Source organism: Saccopteryx leptura, chromosome 6 (genome assembly GCF_036850995.1).
Source record: "Saccopteryx leptura isolate mSacLep1 chromosome 6, mSacLep1_pri_phased_curated, whole genome shotgun sequence".
Classification (NCBI taxonomy): Eukaryota; Metazoa; Chordata; class Mammalia; order Chiroptera; family Emballonuridae; genus Saccopteryx; species Saccopteryx leptura.
In genome coordinates this window covers 140,998,491-141,024,120 of record NC_089508.1, presented here as the reverse complement: position 1 = coordinate 141,024,120, position 25,630 = coordinate 140,998,491, and the positions used below count along the sequence as shown (strand labels likewise).

Genomic DNA, 25,630 nt, shown 5'->3' with positions numbered 1-25,630 from the left:
GTAAAAAAAAGTTCTTTAGTTTTGTACACAGTTCATATTTTCACATTTATTTATATATTAATTTGTTCAATAGCTATTAATGTTATTTGTTATGTCCAAATACCATGCAAATTTCTTGTTTTCTTACTCAAGTCTGTTTGCACATACATCCCCACCCAGAAATATAAGGTATTTTTCTTTTCAGTCATGTTAAAATATTATCTTGAATGATTCCCACGTTCATGTACCACCAGTTAGGATATTTCTATTCACATGTACAAAAAGCATGCCAAACTAATTGGCCATTTTCAACTTTGTGCCCCAGGCCTGTGACCTCCCTTTGGTTTGGATTGTCAACCGATTATTGTTGGTACCAATTCAGTGCCAACAAAAATCCCCAATTTTGGGTGTGGTGAAGAAGGAAAAACACTATTCAGTGCCAACAGCGGTACAGCGCGGCTGGGGAACAGCTCAGCTGCAATGCAGTGTGGGATCTGCTCTTTGCTGCTCTGCTCTGCTCCGCTCCGCTAGACATTGGATCTGAGACATTGTTGGTGTTTCAGCTCTAACGGGGGGGGGGGGGGGGGGGGGGGGGGGGGGGGGAGAGGGAACACAGTCTTCAGTGGAAAGTGTGCTCCTTGTGTGCAGGATTTCGTGGGGATGTAAATTTTCAACTCATTTGGGTAGCCAAGGAATGGGATTGCTGGATTATATAGTAAAGAGTATGTTAGTTTAGTAAGAAACTTACAAACTACCTTCCAAATCAGCTGTACCATTTTGCATTCTCACCAGAAATGATATTTTCTGTTGCTCCACATCCTTGCCAGCATTTGGCATTGTCCATCATTCAGATTTTTGCCATTGGATTTAACCATTGTAACAGTGGTGTGTCTCATTGATTGCAAATATATTCCATATGTGGCTTGTCTTTTTATTTTCTTAATGGTGTCTTTTGCAGAACAGAGGTTCTCAATTTTAATGAAATCCATCTTATTTTTTTCTTTTATGGACCATGCTTTTACTATTGTAGCTAAAAAGTTATTGCCAAACCGAAGCTCACCTAGATTTTCTCCTGTGTTATCTTCTTTTTATAGATTTGTTTTACATTTATGACTATGATTCACTTTGAGTTAATTTTTGTAAAAGGTGTAAGGTCTGTGTCTAGACTCACTTTTTTTTTGCATGTAAAAGCCCAATTTTTCCAGGGCCATTTGTTGAAAAGACTTTTAAAAATTTTTTTAATTGAGAGATGGGAAGGCAGAAAGACAGACTCCCGCATGTGCCCTGAGGGGATCCACCTGGCAACCCCTTACCCAGGACCATGGTCTGCCCACCTGGGCCTGCTGCTCTGTTGCTTGGCAACCGAGCTATTTTAGTGCCTAAAGAGAGGTCATGGAGCCATCCTCAGCACATGGGGTCAACTTTGCTCAAAACATTCGAGCCCTGGCTGCAGGAGGGGAGAAGCATGGGATTGAGAAGCAGATGGTCACTTTTCCTGTGTGCCCTGTCCTGAATCAAAGCTAGGACTTCCACAAGTTGGGCTGATGCTCTACCGCTGAGCCAACCGGCCAGAGCCAAAAGATTATTCTTTTTCTATCAAATTGCTTTTGCTCCTTTGTCAAAGATCAGCTGACTACATTTGTGTGTATCGACATCTGGTCTCTGTACAGTGTTCACTGACCTAGTTGTCTTCTTTTTCACCAATACCACATGGTCTTGGTTACTGTAGGTTTACAATAAGCCTTGAAATTTTTTGCCTTTACAATTAAACTTTAGATTAAATTTATCAATATCTGCAAAATAACTTCTGGAATTTTAGTTGGGAATGCACTGAATCTATAAATCAAGTTGGGAAGAGCTGGATCTTGACAATACAGTATTGACTCTTTCTACCCATGTACATGGAATATCTCCATTTATTTAATCTTTAAAAAAATGTTTTTTGCCATTTTGTAGTTTTCCATATATATATATATATATATATATATATATATATATATATATATATATATATATCTTGTATTTTGTTAGCTTTATACCTAAGTAAATGTTTTTGGTGCTAATGTAAGTGGTATTGGATTTTGGTGCAAATGTGTTATTGGATTTTTAATTTCAAGTCAAATTGTTCATTGCTAATATTATGAGAAGAATTGACTTTTGTATATTAACTGTTTATACTGAAAACTTGCTATAATTGCTTATTAGTTCCAAAACATTTTTTTTTAACAGAGACAAAGTCAGAGAGAGAGACAGACAGGGACAGACAGACAGGAACGGACAGAGATAAGAAGCATCAATCATTAGTTTTTCATTGTGACAACTTAGTTGTTCCTTGATTGCTTTCTCATATGTGCCTTGACCATGGGCCTTCAGCAGACCGAGTAACCCCTTGCTCAAGCCAGTGACCTTGGGTCCAAGCTGGTGAGCTTTGCTCAAACCAGATGAGCCCGCGCTCAAGTTGGCAACCTCGGGGTCTCAAACCTGGGTCCTCCGCATCCTAGTCCGACACTCTATCCACTGCGCCACCACCTGGTCAGGCAATACTTTTTTTTTAAAAGAGATTTTATTTATTGATTTTATGGTGGTGTGGGGAGCATTATGAGAAGTATCAACTCATAATTGGTTCACTTTAGTTGTTTCTTGGTTGCTGTATGTGCCTTGACCGGGCAAGCACAGGGTTTTCAACTAGCAACCTCAGTATTCCAGATTGAATGCTTCCTCCACTGTGCTACCACAGGTCAGGCCCAAAACATTTTTTGATTGTGATTTTTTTAAATGTTTTATTTTATTGATTTTAGAGAGAGGGAGGGAGAAAGCAGGAAAGAGACAGGAACATCTGTTCCAGTATGTGCCTTGACCAGGAATTGAACCTACAACCTTGGCACTTCAGGACGATGCTCTAACCAACCGAGCTACCTGGCCAGGGCAATTGTGATTTTCTATGTAGACAATCACATCATCTGCAAAGAAATTTTACAGTGGTCCCTCATCTATCATGGGGGTTAGGTTCCAAACCCCCCCCACGATAGGCGAAAATCCGTGAAGTAGCAACCTTATATTTATTTTATTATTTATATATATTTTAAGTCTTTATAAACCTTCCCCACACTCTTATAAACCTTTCCCACGTTATTAACTTTTCCCACACTCTTATAAACACCTCCTATGTACTTAAACACTTTCTAAATAATTAAGATAATATACAAAAATACCTATATACTGTAAAATCCTGCAATATATAAAAAAATCTGATACAAAATTAGATATATACAATTTTAAAATCCACAATAGTGAGGCCACAAAAAGGGAACCGCAATATGGTGAGAAATGACTGTATTTATTTTTCCCCATCATATATGCCTTTCCCCATCCTTCCTTGCTTGTCTTATTGCACTAGCTAGGATTTCCAGTAAGATGCTGAAAAGCAGTGGTAAGAGGGACATCCTTGCCTTGCTCCTGATCTTGGATGGAAAGCATTTGGTTTCTTACCATTTAGTATGATATTAGCTGTAGGTTTCTTGTAGATGTTTTTTTTATAAAGTTTTGGAAGTTCCCTTCTATTCCCAGTTTGCTTAGTTTTAATTGTGAACGTGTGCTGGATTTTGTCAAATGCCTTTTCTGCATCTATTGATAAGATCATAGGACTTTTCTTCTTTAGTCTATTGATATGATAATAGATTACATTTATTTTTGAATGTTGAACTGGTCTTGCATACCTAAAATCCTACTTGTTCATGGTTTATTTCTTTAAATACATTGTCAAATTGAATTTGCTACTTTGCTGAGGATTTTTCATCTACATTCCTGAGAGATTTTTGTATAGTTTTCCTTTCTTGTAATACCTTTGTCTGGTTTTGTTAGTGTAATTCTGGCATTATCAAATGTGCTGAGATCAGAGTAAAGTTTTTATTATGAAATATCTCACCATGGCTGGTTGGGTCAGTGGATAGAGTGTTGGCTTGGTGTATGGATGTCCTGGGTTTGATTCCCCATCAGAGCACACAAGAGAAGTGACCATCTGCTTCTCTTCCGCTCCTGCTCCCCCTCCTCTCCCTCTTCTTCTCCCACAGCCAGTGGCTTGATTGGTTCCAGTGATGGCCCGGGGCACAGAGGATAGCTTGATTGGTCCCAGCATCAGCCGCAAATGCTCAAAATAGGTCAGCTGATTCAAGCATCCGCCCCAGATAGGGGTTGCCAGGTAGATCCTGATCCGGGTGATTGTGAGAATCAGTCTATCTCCCCTAATCTCACTTAAAAAACAAAATCTCAGCCTGACCAGGCGGCGGTGCAGTGGATAGAGCGTTGGACTGGGTTGCGGAGGACCCAGGTTCGAGACCCCAAGGTCGCCAGCTTGAGCGTGGGCTCATCTGGTTTGAGCAAAGCTTACCAGCTTGGACCCAGGGTCACTGGCTTGAGCAAGGGGTTACTCCGTCTGCTGAAGGCCCGCGGTCAAGGCACATATGAGAAAGCAATTAATGAACAACTGAGGTGTCGCAATGAAAAACTAATGATTGATGCTTCTCATTTCTCTCTGTTCCTGTCTGTCTGTCCCTCTCTCTGACTCTCTCTCTGTCTCTGTAAAAAAACAAACAAAAAAACTCAAAGAAATGAGAAAAGTATATTTATGCCCTATAGCCAGCCTTAATAATGTAAGTTTCCAAAATTGGAAAGCTTGAAACATATACCCACCAATTCAAATTTATTTAATCCTGTCTCTCCTCATCCATCCCCAAATAATTACTATTATGTATATAGTATTTGTTACATTCATACCTTTTTTTTTTACTATTTTACTCTATGCATCTATAAATAACACAAAGTACATTTTACATTTTTATGTAAAGAATACCACATAGGCTTTTTTTTTTTTTTTTTTTGCTTTTCTTTGCTCAAAATTAGTTTGAATTTTTCCATATTGTATCATGTAGTTTTAATTAATTCAGTTGCTGAATTGTGCACATATGCAACTTACTTACTCATTCTTTCTCCTCTTGGTGGTCAGACTGTTGTCACTTTTTTTTTTTTTGTATTTTTCTGAAGTTGGAAATGGGGAGGCAGTCAGACAGACTCCCGCATGCGCCTGACCGGGATCCACCCGGCATGCCCACCAGGGGGCGATGCTCTGCCCATCCGGGGCATTGTTCTGTTGCAACCAGAGCCATTCTAGCGCCTGAGGTGAAGGCCATAGTGCCATCCCCAGCGCCCGGGCCAACTTTGCTCCAGTGGAGCCCTGGCTGTGGGAGGGGAAGAGAGAGACAGAGAGGAAGGAGAGGGGAGGTGTGGGAAAGCAGATGGGTGCTTCTCCTGTGTGCCCTGGCCGGGAATCAAACCCAGGACTCCTGCACGCCAGGCCGATGCTCTATCACTGAGCCAACCGGCCAGGGCCTTGTTGTCACTTTTTGATTACTGCAGAGAACATTCTTGAATATGTCTCTGCACAAATTCAAGTGCATATATTTCTCTAGGTTACATATTGTGGAAAAAATTATTCTGTTGTGTTTTAATTCTCCATTTGCAAGAATAATTCCTGTGAGGAAGGCTTTCAGATACTTTTATTCAGCAAGAGAGTTTATTCAGTAAGAGAATATTTTATTTATATATATTTATTCAGTGAGAATATGCTGAGTAAAATATGAAAACAAGGTGATGGTCAGCAGGTTTTTACACAAGGTTCATGAGCAAATTCATCCTACTCTCTCAACTCTAAGTAAATGTACAAATTTTATGCACAAATATTTTTAAAAGTTTACTTCTCAATAATCACATGTGGACAGATAATCCCTGGAGGATTGTTAAAGATAAATCTAAGAATGTTATTGAATGAGTCTGTCCTTCTGAGTGAACATTTAACAAGGACATTTAACCTACATTTTATGGTAATTGCTACATAAATAGTTTCTGACCATTAAAAAACTCTTTCTACACATATTTGCATTCCCCAAAGTACTTTCGAAATTCTTAGAACGCTTTCTCATTCTATGCTATTCTGACTTGTGGCTAATGTTTCCAGCTACAATTTTAGACAAGTTTAAATTACATTAATTGGGGCTTATAATAATTTTATTCCACAGTATCTAGATATGAGCTTCCTAGGTGTCAGGGTATTGAGCATCTTTGGCTTCACTATACAGCCAAATACTCTCTAAAGTGGTTCCACCAGTTTATACTTCCATGAGCACTTGTGTACTCCACATCTTCACTATCACTCTATCAGAAGTTTCAAGTTTCTTTTTTCTTTTTTTTTACAGAGACAGAGAGAGTCAGAGAGAGGGACAGATAGACACAGACAGACAGGAATGGAGAGAGATGAGAAGCATCAATCATCAGTTTTTCATTGTGACACCTTAGTTGTTCATTGATTGCTTTCTCATATGTACCTTGACCATGGGGCTATAGCAGACTAAGTAACCCTTTGCTCGTGCCAGCGACCTTTGGAACAAGCTGGCGACCTTTGCTCAAATCAGATGAGCCCATGCTCAAGCTGGCGACCTCAGGGTCTCAAACCTGGGTCCTCCGCATCCCAGTCTGATGCTCTATTCACTGCGCCACCACCTGGTCAGGCAGTTTCAAGTTTCATCAATCTGATTAATGTGATTGTGAAGTCACTTCAATTTTGATTATATTAGAGATTCATATGCTTATTGTACATCTAGGTTTCCTCTAATTTTATTTCTTGGCCAATTGAATTGGTTGCATTTCTAATTGAGTTGTAGAAATTTACATATTCTGGATGAGAATAATTTTTTGTTATATGTGTTGTGAACAGCCAATGCTTTATGGTGCCATTTATTGTGTTTTAATATTAACAGTCAAATTTGTTAACATTTTAGGTGCTCTTTGTATCTTGTATAAAAATATCCTGCCCTATTACAAATTCATAAAATTTTCTTCTAAACTTTTTTTCCCCCATATTCAGGCCTTCATGTGTGGATTTGATTCTGAAGTCTCTATTTTTGTTTCATCACAATCATCCCTTGCTATATCGCGGTTCACTTTTCATGGTCTCAACTGTATCATGGATTTTTAAATTGTATATATCTAATTTTGTATCATGGATTGCGGAATTTTGTGGTATATAGGTATTTTTATATATTTATTATTTTAATTATTTTTGCAGTAAAATAAGCATTTTCTACCTTAAAAAATTGAAAATTTAAAAAATATAAGAAAGTATTAATTAAAACATATTAAAAGAATATTAAATAGAAATAAACCTTAACATATATATAAGTAAATAAACATAAGGTCGCTACTTTGTGGATTTTCGCCTATCTCAGGGGTTCAGGAACCTAACCCCCACGATAGATGAGGGACACTGTGGTCTGTTATTCTTGTACCAATCAGTCATTAGCTTTATCTGCTAAACGAAGTCTATTTACATTTTTCAACATTTTAACATTTTTATTATTTATTTTAGCGAGAGGGAGAGGGAGACCAGAACTCTGACCTGTTCCTGTGTGTGCCCTGACTGGGGATTGAATCAGGCAACCTTGGCACTTCAGGCAAAGCTCTAACCAACAGAGCTATCCTGCTATGGCACTTCTTCAACCTTTTTATGACTAATGACGCTGTCTTCTTCCATGTAAATATTGGAATCATTCTGCAAAGTCCACGAAAATTTTGAGATTTTGATTGAATTGGATTGACTTTATAGATTTAGAAAGAGTAGTCATGTGCAACACTGATCTTTCCATCCATAAAAAAATCTATGCATTCAGTCATACTGGTTTTTTTTGTTTGTTTGTTTGTTTGTTTTTTGAGAGCAAGGAAGGTGGTGAAGGGAAGGGGAAAGAGAAGCATCAACTGTTGTTCCACTTAGTTGTGCCATTGACTTCTTCTCAAGTGTCCTGACTGGGGCTCCAACTAGGGAGCTTCGGGGGTTAAGCCAGGGACCGAGATCTAGCCTGCGTGAGACCTTGGTGCTCCAGGCTTATGCTCTATCCACTGCGCCTCCCACCACGGCCCTAGTCATAGTTTTTAAAAAGTACTTTAAAAATGCTTTATAATTTTCTGTTGTCTGCCTCTTCCCCCCACATGCTAAGATTTATTGCCGCTTGCTTTGGAGGGTGGGATATTTTTTCCCATATTTTGGCGTGTAGGAATGCTGTACTTATATATTGTTTCAGAATAGTTTTTAAAAGTTTGCTTCTTTTGGAGTTGTACACAGAATATATTATCTGCAAACAAGGTAAGTGTCATCTTTCTCTTTACAACTCTGGTTTCTTCTCACTTCTCAAAGATTTTTGTGTCTTCAATTTTAAGCAAATATTTTTCAGGTACTGATTATAGATTTTCTCTTTTAACCAATTAATAAGATGTATTAATTAATTTTTAATTTTTGTTGATGTTAGAGAGTGGGAGGGGGAGAGACAGGAACATCCATCTGCTCCTGTGTGTGCCCTGACCAGGAACAGAACCTGCAACCCTGCACTTTGGAACAAAGCTCTAATCAACAGAGCTATCTGGCCAGGGCAATAAGGCGTATTATAGAAATAAATTTCCAAATACTGAACCACCCTTCCAATCCTGATAAAACCTATTTGTTCTTTGAATTTGTAACTGTTGAACCGTGACATCTTACTTAGGATTTTTTAGCAATTATGTTCATAAATGAAATGATCTATGATTTCCACTTATAGGGTCCTTAGCCAGGTTTGAGATCAAGCTAATACTATAGGTGTCAGATGTGGTGGATACTTGTGTGTGTGTGTGTGTGTGTGTGACAGAGACAGAGAGAGGGACAGATAGGGACAGACAGACAGGGAGAAAAATGAGAAGCATAAATTCTTCATTGAGGTACCTTAGTTGTTCATTGATTGCTTTTTCATATGTGCCTTGATGGGGGGTGGGGGCTACAGCAGACTGAGTGGCCCCTTGCTCAAGCCAGCGACCTTATGTTCAAGCTGGTTAGCTGTGCTCAAACCAGATGAGCCCACGGTCAAGCTGGCAACCTCAGGGTTTCAAACCTGGGTCCTTCATGTCCCAGTCCAACGCCCTATCCACTGCACCACTGCCTCGTCAGGCGGTTGGTACTTTTTTACTAAGTTTTTAAAATATGGAATTATGTACTCCATGGAAGCTTGGAAAATCTGATGGGGAGAAAAATAGCAACTCAATATCTGTAATGGTTATTGGTTTATTCTGACTATACTGCTCACAAAAATTAGGGGATATTTAAAAATGAATATGAAGCTACCAAAAAAGCATTTGATTTTTTTTTATTAAACAAGAACATCAGAAAAACAAATGACAAGTCAAAGAAAGTTGTTAGATTATGCAAATGAGATGTAAAACCAACTTTTATTTCATTGTTGAAAATGTACTATATTAAAGGCTTAAAGTACTGGAGTATCTGCACGTTCCCTGATTCTCTAATTTCTGTGAGCAGTGTATTATTTTTAAGCTGATGTTAATTATACATTTTCTAAAATATTACTTTTTATTTGTTTTCATATACTTTGTCATAGTTGGTCATCCTACATGACTTTCAAAGCCATTATTGGTAGTAATGTAATTTCTTCACCTTAAACCTCAGCATACTAGGAAAACCAGCAATCATTTGTCATCTGGGTCAAATGGACCTTTTAATTTTTAAAAATATTTTATTTAATGAAAATGTAGAGAATAAAGAGAAACAACATTTTAAAGAAAAAAAATTTATTTATTTTTTTGTATTTTTCTGAAGTTGGAAAGGGGGAGGCAGTCAGACAGACTCCTGCATGCGCCCGACCGGGATCCACCTGGCATGCCCACCAGGGGGTGATGCTCTGCCCATCTGGGGCGTTGCTCTGTTGCATCCAGAGCCATTCTAGTGCCTGAGGCAGAGGCCACAGAGCCATCCTCAGCGCCCAGGCCAACTTTGCCCCAATGGAGCCTTGGCTGCGGGAGGGGAAGAGAGAGACAGAGAGGAAGGAGAAGGGGGGGGTGGAGAAGCAGATGGGCGCTTCTCTTGTGTGCCCCGGCCGGGAATCGAACCCGGGACTCCTGCACGCCAGGCTGACACTCTACCACTGAGCCAACCGGCCAGGGCCATAAAGAAATTTTAATAAGAATGTAAACATAAAAAAAACAATTTTTTATTTAGTTGTGGCCAAATAAAGGCCTAAAAACATTTACATAAATTATGTCTCTAGATTTCTTTCAACCTTCTTGTAACATGATGCAGTATTTGAGGCACTACAATAAGAAAACTGAAGGATGATGCAAGTGATGATTTACTTCACTGTTGCATTATTCTTCTAACTTCTAAGTGATTTCATCACTATTGTTTTCTCACTGTAGTCTTTTATTTTATTAGCATAGTTCCTGATGTTATCTTTTTGTCATCCCCCCATCAATCTTGTCTTGCTTTAATTAATACAAAGAATAGGCTTTTACTTTTGTTGATGTTCTCTATATTTTGTCTTATGTTTCACTGGTACTTTCTGACAAAAAGGGGACTTGATTTTAAATTTATTGAACATTTTGGTCAGAAAGAATGATTTGCACATCTACCAAATCTTTGAAATTTGCAGAGACTCTGTGATTTAGAACATCTATAAAAAAATTATTATATGCTGTGTGTACCTGAAAATAAATATATATCATATATAATCTCTATCTGATATACTAGTACTCTATAGCATTACAAATTCTACATTAACTCTTTGTTTTTTTCTATTTTTTCAAATTGATTTGAGAGAAAGGGAGAAAGAAACAATTTGTTATTACACTTACTATGCATTCAGTAGTTAACTTCTGCATGAACTCTCACTGGGGATTAAAACCGCAACCTGGGTGTATTGAGGCGATACTCTAACCAACTCAGCAACTTGGCCAGAGCCTTCATTCTTTATTTTAGATGTATCTTTTCTAAACCAGAAAATAGACTGATTCTATTTTTCTAATCAAATCTGATGTTTGGAAAATTTTACTTTTCCTAGGTTTGTTGTTATTACTGAAATATTTGCTCTGTCATTTTTAATTTTTTCCCTTCTTCCCTGACTTCTTTTGGATTTAGTTTATTAAATCTCCCTCTCCCCTCTACTGGTTGGAGATCTTTAAAACTTCGGCCATATAGCCTGACCAGGTGGTGGCGCAGTGGATAGAGCGTTGAACTGGGATGCAGAGGACCTAAGTTCGAAACTCTAAGGTGGCTGACTTAAGCATGGGCTCATTTGGCCTGAGTGCGGGCTCATCAGCCTGAATGCAGGGTCGCTGGCTTGAGCAAGGGGTCACTCACTCTGCTGTAGTCCCCCTCCCCCCCATTACGGCACATATGAGAAATCAATCAATGAACAACTAAGGTGCTACAACAAAGAATTGATGCGTCTCATCTCTCTCCCTTCTTGTCTGTCCCTCTCTCTGTCTCTGCCACACAAAAAACAAACAAACAAACAAACAAAACACACAAAAAAACCCACTTTGGCCATATATTCTTTAAAGTAATTTTGAAAAGTGATGTATCCTTTTACAAATTTTCAAGTCAATATAAAAACATTTTTTATTCATTGATTTGAGAGAGAGAGAGACAGAGAGAGAAGCATCCACTTATTGTTCCTCTTAGTTGTTCCATTTAGTTGTGAAGTCATTGACTGATCTCGTACATGCCCGGAGCGGGGATCAAACCCGTGACCTCAGTGCACAAGGATGACACTTTATCCACTGAGATACCTGGCCTGGGCTAAAAACATTTTTGTCTTAAGTTTCAATAAATGCAAAGAAGTCATTTATATAGTAGTGATATTTTAAGCTAAATCAAGTACATTATTAACTAAATCTAAATATCATAGCAATTTGATGTCTACTGCCACTCCTTGGAATAGTAGAAAATTTTACACTATTTTATTCTCAACTCATTTCTATTTTACTTCCCCATATAGTTTTTATCTCACTGTAATATAGTGTGATGCTTTAGAGTCTCTTACTGATACCCTCTCATACAGCTGTTTCTCAGAATGTATGAAAAATATTTATTGAAAAAAAATATTTTTGGAAATTAAAAAATTCATTTCTTATGACTATAAACCTCCAAATAGCAAAGACTATTCTCTAAATTATCATTACTATTCAAATGATAAGAACAATACCAATATATCAATTTTTGACACTTAATTCTTGGATGCCTCTTATGTTCTATGCCAAAAATCATAAACTGATCATTAAATTATTTGTAATGATCATTACTTGACAATTTGATTAAGCTTTCTTCTATTTTGCTAAAGTCAAAAAATTAAAAACTACCCTCATTGGAGACCTTGTTGGTCAGATCATTTTTCTTCTCAACTCCTTGGAGTGTTAACCAAAAAGCTTTACCAAGACTAATTTAAATTCTTACACTCAGAGTAATCTTGCTTATAGAAAATGAAGACAAAACTGAGTAAAAACACCTACCATAAAATTGGGAGTTGCACAGATTTCTTGAGGATAATTATTGTATATAAAGATTAGAAATTTTTATGTTTGAAAAGCATTTATGTTTTTTACAGAATTAGAAGAGAATATAAAAATCTGGCCTGACCTGTGGTGGCGCAGTGGATAAAGCGTCGACCTGGAAATGCTGAGGTCGCCGGTTCGAAACCCTGGGCTTGCCTGGTCAAGGCACATATGGGAGTTGATGCTTCCAGCTCCTCCTCCCCTTCTCTCTCTCTCTGTCTCTCCATTCTCTCTGTCTCTCCTCTCTAAAATGAATAAATAAAAAATAAAAAATAAAAAAAAAAAAAAAAAAAAAAAAAAAAAAAAGAATATAAAAATCTGAGAATTTTAAGTAAAGCTAGGTTTCTAAAGTTAAATGCACTGTCTGTCCTAAGATTATATTTTATGGATATTTCCACCTCTACCTATATGTAACTGTACGTTCTACTTTTAAGGAGTATTGTTTATGTCATTTCATCAAACTATGATGCACATTTTAACAGCTCTGAAATTAGATGCACCTTATAATCAATGGCATATCAGTTTAATTGGCAGTGCTTTTATTAAGTGGTATATAATAGTGAATTGTATAATAATAATGTCTTAGAAGAAAAATTGTATTAGACTGTGGAAATTAAGAGCAAAAAGATAGTCACTAGTAAGTTCAGGGATTATGCATGATATTGTGATGGCTATTATGTTTTATGACTACTATTGATGATTATTTACAATAAAATCCACAATATATGTGTTAATTTAAACCTAATTACATAGCAAGAATGAAGAAAAGCAGAGAAATGGCTTAGAAACAATAAGCAGGAGCCTTGGGCCAGGTAAAAAATTAATATGAATTTATGGAATCTAATAATGATCCTGGCAAAGGTTAATACCTAAGAATATAAAATATGCTGCCTGACCTGTGGTGGCACAGTGGATAAAGCATCGACCTGGAAATGCTGAGGTCGCCGGTTCGAAACCCTGGGCTTGCCTGGTCAAGGCACATATGGGAGTTGATGCTTCCTGCTCCTCCCCCCTTCTCTCTCTCTCTCTCCCTCTCTCTCCTCTCTAAAAAATGAATAAAAATTAAAAAAATAGAATATAAAAAATGCTCTAGAAAGTATAAAACCATGAGCTTACCTCTGAAATATGATCTTTCAACTTGAAGATGTAATGTTAGTATGTCAGAAATAAACATGAAACTTCTTCCTTGAAATCATGCAAATTATGTTCCTCAGACAGGTTTTAGACATCTTCATCAGGCTCTTTACCATTACTGATAACGGTGAAGACTGCCTGACAGCCAATTCACCAAAACCCCTCATTTCTTACACCAATCTTGACTATTCTAAAACAGATGAGGCCAGCAACCTCCTGATTTGTTGCATAAAAATAAGGTGCCTTTCCTTCATGCTCTTTGCTTTACTTTCATACTATTAATCCATAGAAAAAATGGCTTTCTGAATAGTCAATAACAAAAAAGGTAAGGTTATTTAACTAAACTATGATTATTCTATCTCTCTATTTGACAACACATCTAAATTCTGAACATCTCCACATGGGCCAGTATAACCAATTTCTAAGATCACACTTCTCCCATAATGAAAATGTATGAATCTCCACCACACTTCCTTAGTGGAAAGGAAACATCTTACGTTCAAAGGGAATGGGTTTAACTCCACATCTTGATGGGGTAATGGCAAGTCTGGAAGAATATGTGGTGACCTAAAATACTGTGGGGTAATTTTTTAAAAATACAGCTGCCATAGTAGGGTAGGGTGATTTACACAATGGCAGAAGAGAAAAGGGAGAAATGGAATAATTCACTGATAATGGAGATGTCTTTAGGCAGATCAGTCTTACAAAGTACCTATGGGAACTGAGGATCTGGTCTGGATCTCCTTAAAGCGACCTGTGCCTGCATATCCCTTGGAAAGTTGAATACTGTTGTTTGAAGACACAGCTATAGACTATTTTTTCCACTCTTTAATTATATAAATATTTAAGATGCATACTTAACTATAAATTTTTCTAACAAAATTAGCAATTTTATGGAGGTAAAAATGTGTATTCTGAAACTCTAAAAATATAATCTTTTTTTTTTTTTTTTTTTTTTTGTATTTTTCTGAAGCTGGAAACGGGGAGAGACAGTCAGACAGACTCCTGCATGCGCCGGACCGGATCCACCAGGCACGCCTGGGCCATCTTTGCTCCAATGGAGCCTCGGCTGCGGGAAGGGAAGAGAGAATCAGAGAGGAAGGAGAGGGGGAGGGGTGGAGAAGCAGATGGGCGCCTCTCCTGTGTGCCCTGGCCGGGAATCAAACCCGGGACCTCCGCACACCAGGCCGACGCTCTACCACTGAGCCAACTGGCCAGGGCTAATCTTTTTTTTTTTTTTTTTTTTTGTATTTTTCCAAAGCTGGAAACGGGGAGAGACAGTCAGACAGACTGCCGCATGCGCCGACCGGGATCCACCCAGCATGCCCACCAGGGGAGACGCTCTGCCCACCAGGGGGCGATGCTCTGTTGCGACCAGAGCCACTCTAGCGCCTGGGGCAGAGGCCAAGGAGCCATCCCCAGCGCCCGGGCCATCTTTGCTCCAATGGAGCCTCGGCTGCGGGAGGGGAAGAGAGAGACAGAGAGGAAGGAGAGGGGGAGGGGTGGAGAAGCAGATGGGCGCTTCTCCTGTGTGCTCTGGCCGGGAATCGAACCCGGGACCTCTGCACCCCAGGCTGATGCTCTACCACTGAGCCAACGGGCCAGGGCTCATTTTTTTATTTAAAAGAGTACTCAACTAATTTCTTTCACTCACCTAAACAAAAATAGGCTAATAATAGAAACCAAATTATGTTGAAAGAACTCTGAGAACTGAAAATACAACCAAGTAGAGCAATAGAGCAATGTACCTTTCCTGAAAACAAATGTTTCTCTTAAAAAAGTCAGGAAAGCCTGACCAGGCGGTGGTACAGTGGATAGAGCATCGGACTGGGATGCGGAAGACCCAGGTTCGAGACCCCGAGGTCTCCAGCTTGAGCGTGGACTCATCTGGTTTAAGCAAAGACTCACCAGCTTGAGCCCAAGGTCGCTGGCTCAAGCAAGGGGTCACTCGGTCTGCTGAAGGCCCGCAGTCAAGACACATATGAGAAAGCAATCAATGAACAACTAAGGTGTTGCAACGCGCAACAAAAAACTAATGATTGATGCTTCTCGTCTCTCTGTTCCTGTCTGTCTGTACCTGTCTATCCCTCTCTCTGACTCTCTCTCTCTGTCTCTGAATAAAAAATAAATTAAAAAAAAGTCAGGAAAAGTCAGACCTCTGGAATTTGATGTTGGTAACTTAACAGGAAAAATGTTTACATTTAGTTTTTTTAATATTACATTTATAAATCAGTATAGTAAAATGCACAAAAACCTTCAGAACAGTTAAAATTTGAGCCAAATATGTATTTTAGCACAAATTTCTTCCTGACTTCCTTTTTATCTTTGCCAGTAACCCAGTGATCTGTAAAAGATGCTTTAATAATTATTTCCAAAAGCCAAGATATTTCTTATCTATGAAGTTCAATAAAAGGTTTATAAAAGTGTTCATCACACCTCATTACCTCAAATCATCTGGAAAGACAAGATGTTAGGGAATAAAGACATTTCCTTTAATACACTGGGGGAAAAGCATTTACTTTACTTTTTTATATACAGGAATAAAGGCTGAGCAATATAGTGAATATAATCAGAATGTGCATTCATTCACTAAATATTTATTTATTTATTTTTAAAGTGCCTTTTTTTTTACATTTTAATTATTCATTTTTTTTAGAGAGGAGACACAGAGAGAGAAAGAGACAGAGAGAGGAAAGAGATAGAACAGAGGGAGGAGCAGGAAGCATCAATTCCCATATGTGCCTTGACCAGGCAAGCCTGGGGTTTCGAACCGGCGACCTCAGCATTCCAGGTCGACGCTTTTACCCACTGCGCCACCACAGGTCAGGCCCATTCACTAAATATTTATTAAGCACCTACTATTTTTCCAGGCATCATTCTAAGAGCTGAGGATATAGGGGTAAATGAGAAATAGCTACAATTAAGTGCTTACTATGTGCCAGGCTCTGGCCCAAGAGTTTCACACATGTAAACACATTTAATCCTGAAACACAACACCTCTATGACATGGGTACTATTAATTTATGCACTTTACATATGAGAAAACTGAGGCATAGAGAAGTTAAATAACTCATTCAGCTAGTAACCAGTAGTAGTAGTACTGGGTATCATGAAGATTTTATTAATCTAAAATCCTTCCCTTCTCATTTTCTTCTTTGCCTCTGCAAAGACCTAACAAATAGAACTGGGTATGGCTCAAATAGGTGGTGTGACTATTTCATTTTTAGACATTTCTGGGAATGTTTAAACAAAATTTTAACTAGTTCTATTTTCATGTATTATGACCTCTACATCTTTACAAAGCCTGGATATTATAAATAGACTTCGTTTTGTTTTTAAGTGCTTAGGAAAAAAAAATAGCTCTTCATATTTTTTTGTTTCCATTACTGTAGGTAAATATACATAACATTTCTTCTTGTGGAAAACCACTTCTCTGCTCCACGTAGGCCTAGTGGGGCTGAAGATCACAGCTTCCTATCTCACCATAGAGGTGGGTCCATTGTTCAAACTAATTAGGTCTCACTACTTTGGTCAGTTTTTGGATCAGAACTACACAAACATGATTTAAGCCAGCACGGCCAATCTGTTTTCCTTGGTGTTGGAGGAAAGCCAAAGCACCAAGTGACTTTCTGTTCCCATCCTGAGAAAGTGAAGGTCGAGACCAAGCATACATGACTGAAGGCAGTCACGTTCAGGAAAGGCCCCAAGGACACAATGCTTGGCCCTGCTGTTACGTCTCAGAAAGGGCAAGAGCAACCTAATCAGTTTTGCAAAACTAAGTAATAAAATTGTACACTGTATTCTGCTTGTTAGTTTCTCACGCATGATGTCATGTTTCTGCTTAATAAATTGGATAACTGATCTCTCTAAGGTACCTCAATCCTGGAGAGATTGGGGTCCTCCACTTGCAGTATTGTCGCTGCCTCATTCCTTTGTGGCTCCTCTTCATGAGACCCTGAATAACAACAACAAATGGCACCCAAACAGGGACTTGAGGAAATGAGTCTTCAAGACTGCTTTTGGTTTTCAGCCCAGGGGAACCAGAGGGATCCGTGCAGACGAGTAAGTCCCTACTCTGGGCTAGTGGAACAAGGGGAATTAATTCCCCATCAAGTGACTACAAAGCCTATGCCTATTTGCAGTTGCTTAAGAGATTGTTACATAGTTCCAAAGTCAAAATTGAGAGAAACTTTAGACTATGGTATTTAGTTAGAAGGCATTGTTACTGTTTTACCCTCACAGGAAAAAATTTACTTAATTTATGACAGTGGAGATTAGTAATGAACTCTCTCTGGAGAGCTTATCAGAGTGGAGAAATAATTCCTTTAAAAGGCTGGTCCAATGGTAGTGGGTTATCAGAGCTTATTAATTCTGAGTTTGCTGCTCAGCTGAAATTAGGGTGGAGGAGAGGTCTCAGCATGGTCAACCTGAATTTCCAGTTGCAGCAGCTATAGAATTTGAGAATGGATAGGAGACTCAGGTATTAGGAAAGTTACAGCTTTTCCTATTATGGCCTGATTTTCTTTAATGTTTTAGCTACAATCCTCTGAACTATCATTTTGTTTCTTTCTTATTCTTTGCCTGGAAATTTAGACAGGGTACTCCTGATGAATCTGATTACAAAATCTCTTAGTGGTCACCGAGTTTTTTCTTCTCGGGGAGATTTTGATTAGTCTCATCCATCAGTCTCTGTCAGAAAATGCCCTAAGATCAGGCAGGCATCTTTCTAATTTGATTGTGCTCTGAAATCCTGGGTTTCTCTCTGGTTTGTCTGATTCTAGTTCGTTTAGTTTTTGTTTGATGTTGTCTAAAATGTGATTTTTCTAAGGCCTGAATTAAGTTCTTGCATGCATAAATTGGAAATGCTGGCTCTTATATTGAAAAAATTTCATCCCTACATTTTTGGCTTAAAATTAAAACTTGTAAACAGCGCTCATTTAAATTTAAATTGAATAGACAATGGATCCTTAAGGCTTGCTAATTTGGTTGATGCATTATAAGATATATTCAGAGTTAGAAGTCAAATAGTAATTCAAGTATTAGGATTAATCAAAATTATATGTTATACTTGTTTCTGTGCTGAAAATAGTCTTGTTTGTGTGTAAAGATGTGCTCAGGTCTGTGAAACAAAGGGATTAAGCAAAATTAAGCAGGGTCCTGATAAGTCATTTCAAGAATTTGTCTCAAACTGCTTCAGGCAGTTGGCTGCTTGTCAGGCCACATCCTGCAAAAGGAACAACTTTTTGAATTAAAGTCTAAACTTTCCGACAACGTGGAGGTGTGCCGTAGTATTAACCCTTTCAAAACTAACCAACATAATTGGCCTCTGCCTCCTCCTTCTGTTGTTGGGAAATGTTAGCTCGAACTGTTCTTTCAAGAGCAGAATATTTATAATTTATGACTTAGTGGGAGGATCAGGCTTGTATTCAAGCTAATCGGAATGCTAACACTAACCTTCCTGTTAATATTACACAAGATGAACTTTTTGGACAGGGACAGTTTGCTGCTTTACAACAGCAGTGTAGGCAAAATAGGGCAGCGAGGATTTGCTCTTATCTCCACAGATACAGGAGACCAGTGGATACCTTCCAGAAAATTGAACCCTCGGCATGAGTTGGAAGTGGAAGAGTGGGAGATTTGACATCTTTGAGTGCCAGAAGAAGAAATAGAGAGATTAAGCCTAGAGCCAAAGGTTATCAGAGAAGTGAAGGTGAAGACAACTGCAACACAAAAAACTGAACCAACTACTTGGGAGCAACTGAAGAAACTTACCCAGGAGGCAGAAAATATTTTAATTGGGACTAAGACTCCAAAATCATCCTTGACTCTGTTCCTGGCAATATTGGTGGTTGTGGCTGTAACAGTAAGTGGAACCAACTATTCTTACTGAATTTATATTCCTAATCCTCCTTTAACTAGAACTGTTCGTTAGAAAGACACCCCTGTTTTCTGTTTATGTTATTCATTCTGTTTGGCTTCCAGAACCATTTAACAGCCGTGGACCCTTAAGGCCTGAAGGATGGGTTATATCAAATTATAATGTCGGCTCAAATGGATTACCCATTTGTATAGGTGCAAGAAATCATTGGTAAAGATAAAATCACAGGTTTGTTTATCTATTATACAAAATAGGTCACAGCACCTTATTCTATATATATTACAAGGGTGGACCTTTCAGAATGAGTCATCTAATGGCACCACTGATAGTGCTCCCAATCTTCCTAATTGTCAACAAAGGCATACTAATGGATAGATAGCTGGATGCTGTGGGAAACATGTAAAGGAGAAATCGGAAGAGTACTTCTTAATACTTCCTATGGAAGTGTCATTGATTGGGCCCCAGTTGGCTCTGCTTGGACCAAATATTCTTTACATAAGTTAACCTGGAAAAGGGAATAACACCATATTTACCAATAGCACTGGAGAGCCTACTGTATGGCATGGTGGAGGAATGCCTCCCCTGGCTCCTCACTTTATAGGACTTACACATATAGATTTATGGAAAATTGGAATAGGTTTACATCATAAAAGTACACAGAAAGGTTCAGATATTTATCAATCAGGAACCTATTCATTGACATTTACATGCAATGAATCTCATAATATACAGGCTTGTGTATGTCTACCTTAAATGTTTGTGATTGGTCCTGTGTTCTGGAATGAATTGATTAATCTCATTACCTGTGTGAATTGTTCTTTTTATACATGTCTCAATTCCTCTATTAATTATAATCAATCTGTTGATTCTGTTTATATACTTTAAGCCAGTACAGGAGTCTGGATCCCTGTTCAGATGCGCAAACAACTGCAACAAGATATATATATAGGACACTTTTAGAGAAAAACTGAAAGTGCTTTCTAGTGCACCTTTATTAAGTAGTATTGCTGATGGATTATCTGAACTAAACCCTGTTAAACATTTACAATTACTATGAGCTTCTACAATAAGTGCATTAATTGTCATTGCTGTTTTATGTTTTTGTATTTGCTTAGTCTGGAGAAAGAGCAGAAGCGACTTGTGTCACTCTGGAGGACAAGCCTCCTTGTACACCATAATGTTGCAGAATGAGTTAAAGAAAAAGGGGGGAGATGTTGGAGGAAAGCCAAAGTACCAACTGACTTTCTGTTCCCATCCTGAGAAAGTGAAGGTTGAGACCAAGCATACATGACTGAAGGCAGTCACGTCCAGGGAAGGCCTCAAGGATGTGGTGCTTGGCCCTGCTGGAGCTTTCTGCAGGTCAGAAATCAGACAGCAGATGGTGTGGTGTTACATCTCAGAAAGAAAAGAACAATCTAATTAGTTTTGCAAAACTAAATAAAATTGTACGCTGTATTCTGCTTGTTAGTTTCTCAGACATGATGTCATGTTTCTGCTTAATAAATTGAGTAACTGGCTCTTGGTTCCTGAGATTACCATTAGAGGAGACAGCAGAGAAAGGAGAGCAGAGAAAAGCCACGTGGAGGAGGCCAGGAGAAGCAGCCAAGATGGTGGAATGTTGAAGAAGAAGCCAGTTTGTGCAGAGTTTGTGCACAGAGAAGAGGATGAGGAACAGAGGTGAATAAGGCTAGTGAGCTAGAAACCTTTGATTCTAGGAAACTTGGATAAGTCAGTAGCTTTGTGAGCACTGAATGAGTGGGTTTTGGAGCCCAGTGTGTGTTTTTACTTGCCTGCCAGGTGCAAGGTAGGATTAAAGATAATAGCCCTCCAAAAAAATAATAATAAAAATAAATAAATAAATAAATAAATAAATAAATAAATAAATAAATTGGGTAGGCCCTGGCTGGTTGGCTAGTGGTAGAGCGTCGGCCTGGCGTGCAGGAGTCCCGGGTTCGATTCCCGGCCAGGGCACACAGGAGAAATGCCCATCTGCTTCTCCACCCCTCCCTCTCTCCTTCCTCTGTCTCTCTCTTCCCCTCCCACAGCCAAGGCTCCATTGGAGCAAAGTTTGCCCGGGCGCTGAGGATGGCTCCGTGGCCTCTGCCTCAGGCACTATCATGACTCTGGTCGCAACAGAGCAACACCCCAGATGGGCAGAGCATCGCCCCCTGGTGGGCATGCTGGGTGGATCCCAGTCGGGCGCATGCGGGAGTCTAACAGCCTCCCCGTTTCCAACTTCAGAAAAATACAAAAAATAAATAAATAAATAAATAGATTGGGTAACTGATCTCTCTCTCTCTAAGGCACCTCAATTCAGAAGAGATTGGGGTCCTCCACTTGCAGTATTGTTGCTGCCTCATTCCTTTGCAGCTCTTCTTCTTGAGACCCTGAATAATAACACTTAGGACTGAGAAAGTTGGGACATGTCCTCTTCACATGGAAGGGATTTGAAACTGCTGATAGCCATCTTCTTTGGCCTCAAGAGAAAATGACTCCCCAATATTGAGAAATTCAAACACAAAATACTTTGATCTAGCTATGCAAGAAATAGGTATGATCTTGTCCTTTCTAGTTAAATGAGTATAAAGGGCATAAAAACTCTTTTTTACTTAAATTTAAATGAGTTTCTGTGACTTCCAATTAAGTTTCAATGCATCTTTACAAAAGCATTACATAAAATATGCACATAAAACCGTGATTAGAATAGGAGCAGATATCTACTTTATTATTTTCCCTTACCCCTCTTTTCCCTATGAACAAATATAGAACTATCTACATCTCAAAGGATGGTTTATCTATTTTATTTTCAAAAGTAGCAAGCAAAATATTTACTTATAAATTCTGCTTACAAAGCATTATTTAAATAATTCTACTCCTTTAGCATATGACAAAACCACAATATAGCTAGAAATACAAAGTTTTATTTTAAAACACTGGAAAGACATTAAATGACAAATGTCCATTATATAACCAAGAATGTTAAATATTTGGCAAAATGTGGTAGGCACTTTCAGAGAGCTAAATATTGCAAGTTATCCTACTATACATCTTCTCTAACCAACACTATTTGACATGATGAAAAACACTAAGAACCAACTAATTATTCAATCAAAGTCACCATGTCAGGGTTCAACTTAATAAGTACACAAGTGAAAGTTTTGTCCAAGATGTTCCTGACATATGAAGCTTCCAGTTGAATTTCAGAACTGTTAACAAAAGTATCTTCCTTTTTTGCCTGTGAATGTTTGAGTATTGCTGTATTGTTGGCTTATATCCACTACAGATACTGGTTCTAGGCCAGCCCAAGGGTCTTCAAGCATTGAAGGCTTGAAATAGTTTTCCAACTCATTAGACATTCTTTTTTCTCTACCACGCCCTGATCCAAAAGGTGTAGATGTCCTTGGAGAACCCTTTAGAAAAAAAAATCATCAGTTAAAAAATAACACTTAGTAGAGATAACTGGTAATTTTTCTTTAAAAGCTAGCTGGAATCACAGTGCTAGTTGAAAGTTGTTTCTTGAAGCCAAATTCATATGCCAAGTCCACACTTTGCGGCTCCTCTTCTTGAGACCCTGAATAATAACACTTGGGACTGAGAAAGTTGGGACATGTCCTCTTCACATGGACATGAAACACTTCTTTCATCTAGTGTTTTTTTGTTTGTTTGTTTGTTTTCTTTCAGGGACAGAGAGAGAGTCAGAGAGAGGGATAGATAGGGACAGACAGGAATGGAGAGAGATGAGAAGCATCAATCATCAGTTTTTTGTTGCAACACCTTAGTTGTTCATTGATTGCTTTCTCATATGTGCCTTGACCGCGGGCCTTCAGCGGACCGAGTAACCCCTTGCTCCAGCCAGCGACCTTGGGTCTAAGCTGGCGAGCTTTTTGCTTAAGCCAGATGAGCCCGCGCTCAAGCTGGCGACCCCGGGGTCTCGAACCTGGGTCCTCCGCATCCCAGACCGATGCTCTATCCACCGCGCCACTGCCTGGTCAGGCTAGTGTTTTTTTTTTTTAAAAGTATTTAAACCTTGATATGCTCTTTTATTATTAATTCCATGCCTACTGACACTTCAAATACTCTGGGTTTTCTAACTTTGCAGTTGGTGATGAAATAAGAAATAACTGTATTTCGATGTTTCCTCAAAATTTCCTTTTTTTTTCCCCGTTAGGTAAATTAAAACTTTTTACCTTACAGCTTCAAAATTTCTAGAACCTTCCCATCTCATTAGCCAAGGGTTGGGGTTGGTTGCCTAAGTAAAGTTGTAAATGCAAGTTGTAAACCACAAAAATTCTAAACACAACAGAAATAACCTATTTAAAAAAAAAAACAAAAAACGAAAAACTCTCAAGTTCTGTCTTCACTCTCACTGAGAGGGACAGGAAACTTTCACTATCACGGAATATCCCTAGAGAAAACTTGGAGAAGCCAGGGTAGCTCGAAAACAAAGCCTGGGAATAGGGTGAGATGGGAGGAGGAAGGGGGGGGGGGGGAAGAGGAGGATGGAGGAGGTGAGGGGAGAAGAAAAATAAAATTGCTAGCAGCCTGTAACCCTATAATGTAGATGAACTTTCTGCGGGAATTCACTCGTTTCCCCTGCTGCCCCCCTTCCCGAGACTCAGGCTCAGAATAGTCAGTGATATGACGAAGGAGACAGAATTAGGGAAATACGCACGAGTGACAGCGTAGCGGCTAAAAGCGCGAGCTCTGCCACTTTCTTGGGTAATCTAAAGACAGTTATTTAACTTCCCTGAGCCTCAGTTTATTCATCTGCAAAGCGGTTACAAATAGCGTCTCACCTCACAGAGGATTAAAAAATAATTCACGTACAGGGATTATTAACACCATGCCTGCCATACAGTAAGGTCGGCAAACACTGGCTATTTATTACCTGGGGGTGGGTCTGCTGCGGCCCTGGGGAGTAGCCGAATTGCTGTTGGGACCCCGCGGGGGACCTGGAGTAGGAGCCAGCGTAGCCGCCAGGGTACGGAGACCCGGACCAGCCCCCGGGGAAACTGCCGCCGTGTCCCGGCGAGTGGCTGCTCCCGTAGGGCCTATACCGGGGCCCGTACGGCGGCGTGTGGTGCGGCGGCGTGTGATGCGGGCTGCCGTACCCGTCCCGAGGGGAGGGCGGCCGTGGTCCGCCTCCGCTCGGGGGACCCCGGAAGCTGCTCCCGCTACCCCAGGCTCCTACACCAGGGCCGGGGTAAGGAGGAGTCGAAGGTCGAAAGTTCGGTCGGTGCATATCTGGAGACGGAGACGAAGACCTTGCTGATCGTCCCCGGAACTGTCCCGACAAACCCGTCACAGTGCATTGCTGGTCATTTTCCAAAACAGTCCTCGGGCTGCCAGCGCCATACAACACAAAGGTTCCGGCTTCGCAAAGGTTCCGCTAGGTGTATGGTAATAGTGAGTTATTGAACTTGAGCTAATTCAAGTGAAGGCAGGAGAAAGAAGGTATAAAGGAAAGGATCAACATCCACCCCGGTAATAACCAGTGCAGTCTCGCGGTCTTTGGTCGAGATGGACGGACCAGACACCAGCCACGCGAAGGACGTAGGACCAAAGAGCCGCTTCCGGCGCCCCCGCTGCCGGCGGGGCGGGGTCTGAGGCGGCCGGCGGGGGCGGGGTCTGAGGCGGCTGTGGGCGCCCCTGGCGGCGGCTGGCCGCGCGCTGCGGTCCTGTCACTTGGACCAAGAGGCTCGAGATGCTGGCGGCGCTGGCGAGAACCGCGGCTCCGCGGGGAACCAGCGTTATCTGCAGCTGGGGGGGCGGGGGGGGGGGGTGAGGCAGCTGTGGACCAGCCGCCCGCAATCAGGTACCCTCCCAGACTCGGTGCGGGCAGCGCAGGCGACCCCTAGCCTCCTACCTCCGGCAGTGCCCAGAGGAATGCACCTGAGCTGCCCTGAAGATCCCGCTGCCCCGCCGCGCGCCCTTTGGTCTTACAGCCTCCCCGCCGGGCGCGGGCCTGAGCTGTCCCGTCCGCGCTCCCGCCTACCGTCAGTGCCTAGCATTGTCGGCCCCCCGAGGTCACAGTAGACGACGGCCCTCCTCTCTTGGCTACTCCAGCCCTCTCGTCCCCCAAGTTTAAACAACTTAAAAATTTTACCTCCGCATTTGTGAAGGGGCTGTAGCCAGCACCTTGAAGTTGGAGAGGCTGTGCAAACAAGTGCAGGACTTGACTCCCGTCTGGATTAGCAGGCTGGGGACATGGCTGGGAAGCAGGGT

General features: G+C 40.1%; 2 protein-coding genes and 1 non-coding gene across 6 annotated transcripts in view; 1 reads left to right on the top strand and 2 right to left on the bottom strand.

Moving 5' to 3' along the window:
• Positions 1 to 24,985, bottom strand: part of MPLKIP (M-phase specific PLK1 interacting protein) — a 138,266-nt gene extending 113,281 nt beyond the window's left edge. For 2 of the 4 annotated variants that reach the window (XM_066343320.1, XM_066343319.1), the window contains exon 1: positions 24,294 to 24,980. In XM_066343320.1, the coding sequence (XP_066199417.1) occupies positions 24,294 to 24,647 (354 nt within the window). In that variant the 5' untranslated portion in view covers positions 24,648 to 24,980. Of the gene's footprint in view, positions 1 to 22,115; positions 22,816 to 24,293 lie in introns of those variants that run through there. The other 2 variants (XM_066343316.1, XM_066343317.1) reach the window with 2 other exon arrangements.
• On the bottom strand, positions 15,060 to 15,135 carry TRNAP-GGG (transfer RNA proline (anticodon GGG)). The gene has a single exon. It is a non-coding gene; the product is annotated as a tRNA-Pro (tRNA).
• The window catches only part of SUGCT (succinyl-CoA:glutarate-CoA transferase), a 249,485-nt gene continuing 248,657 nt past the window's right edge, over positions 24,803 to 25,630 (top strand). The window contains exons 1-2 of the mRNA XM_066343682.1: positions 24,803 to 24,811; positions 24,901 to 25,220. Of these exons, the coding sequence (XP_066199779.1) occupies positions 24,803 to 24,811; positions 24,901 to 25,220 (329 nt within the window). The remainder of the gene's footprint in view (positions 24,812 to 24,900; positions 25,221 to 25,630) is intronic.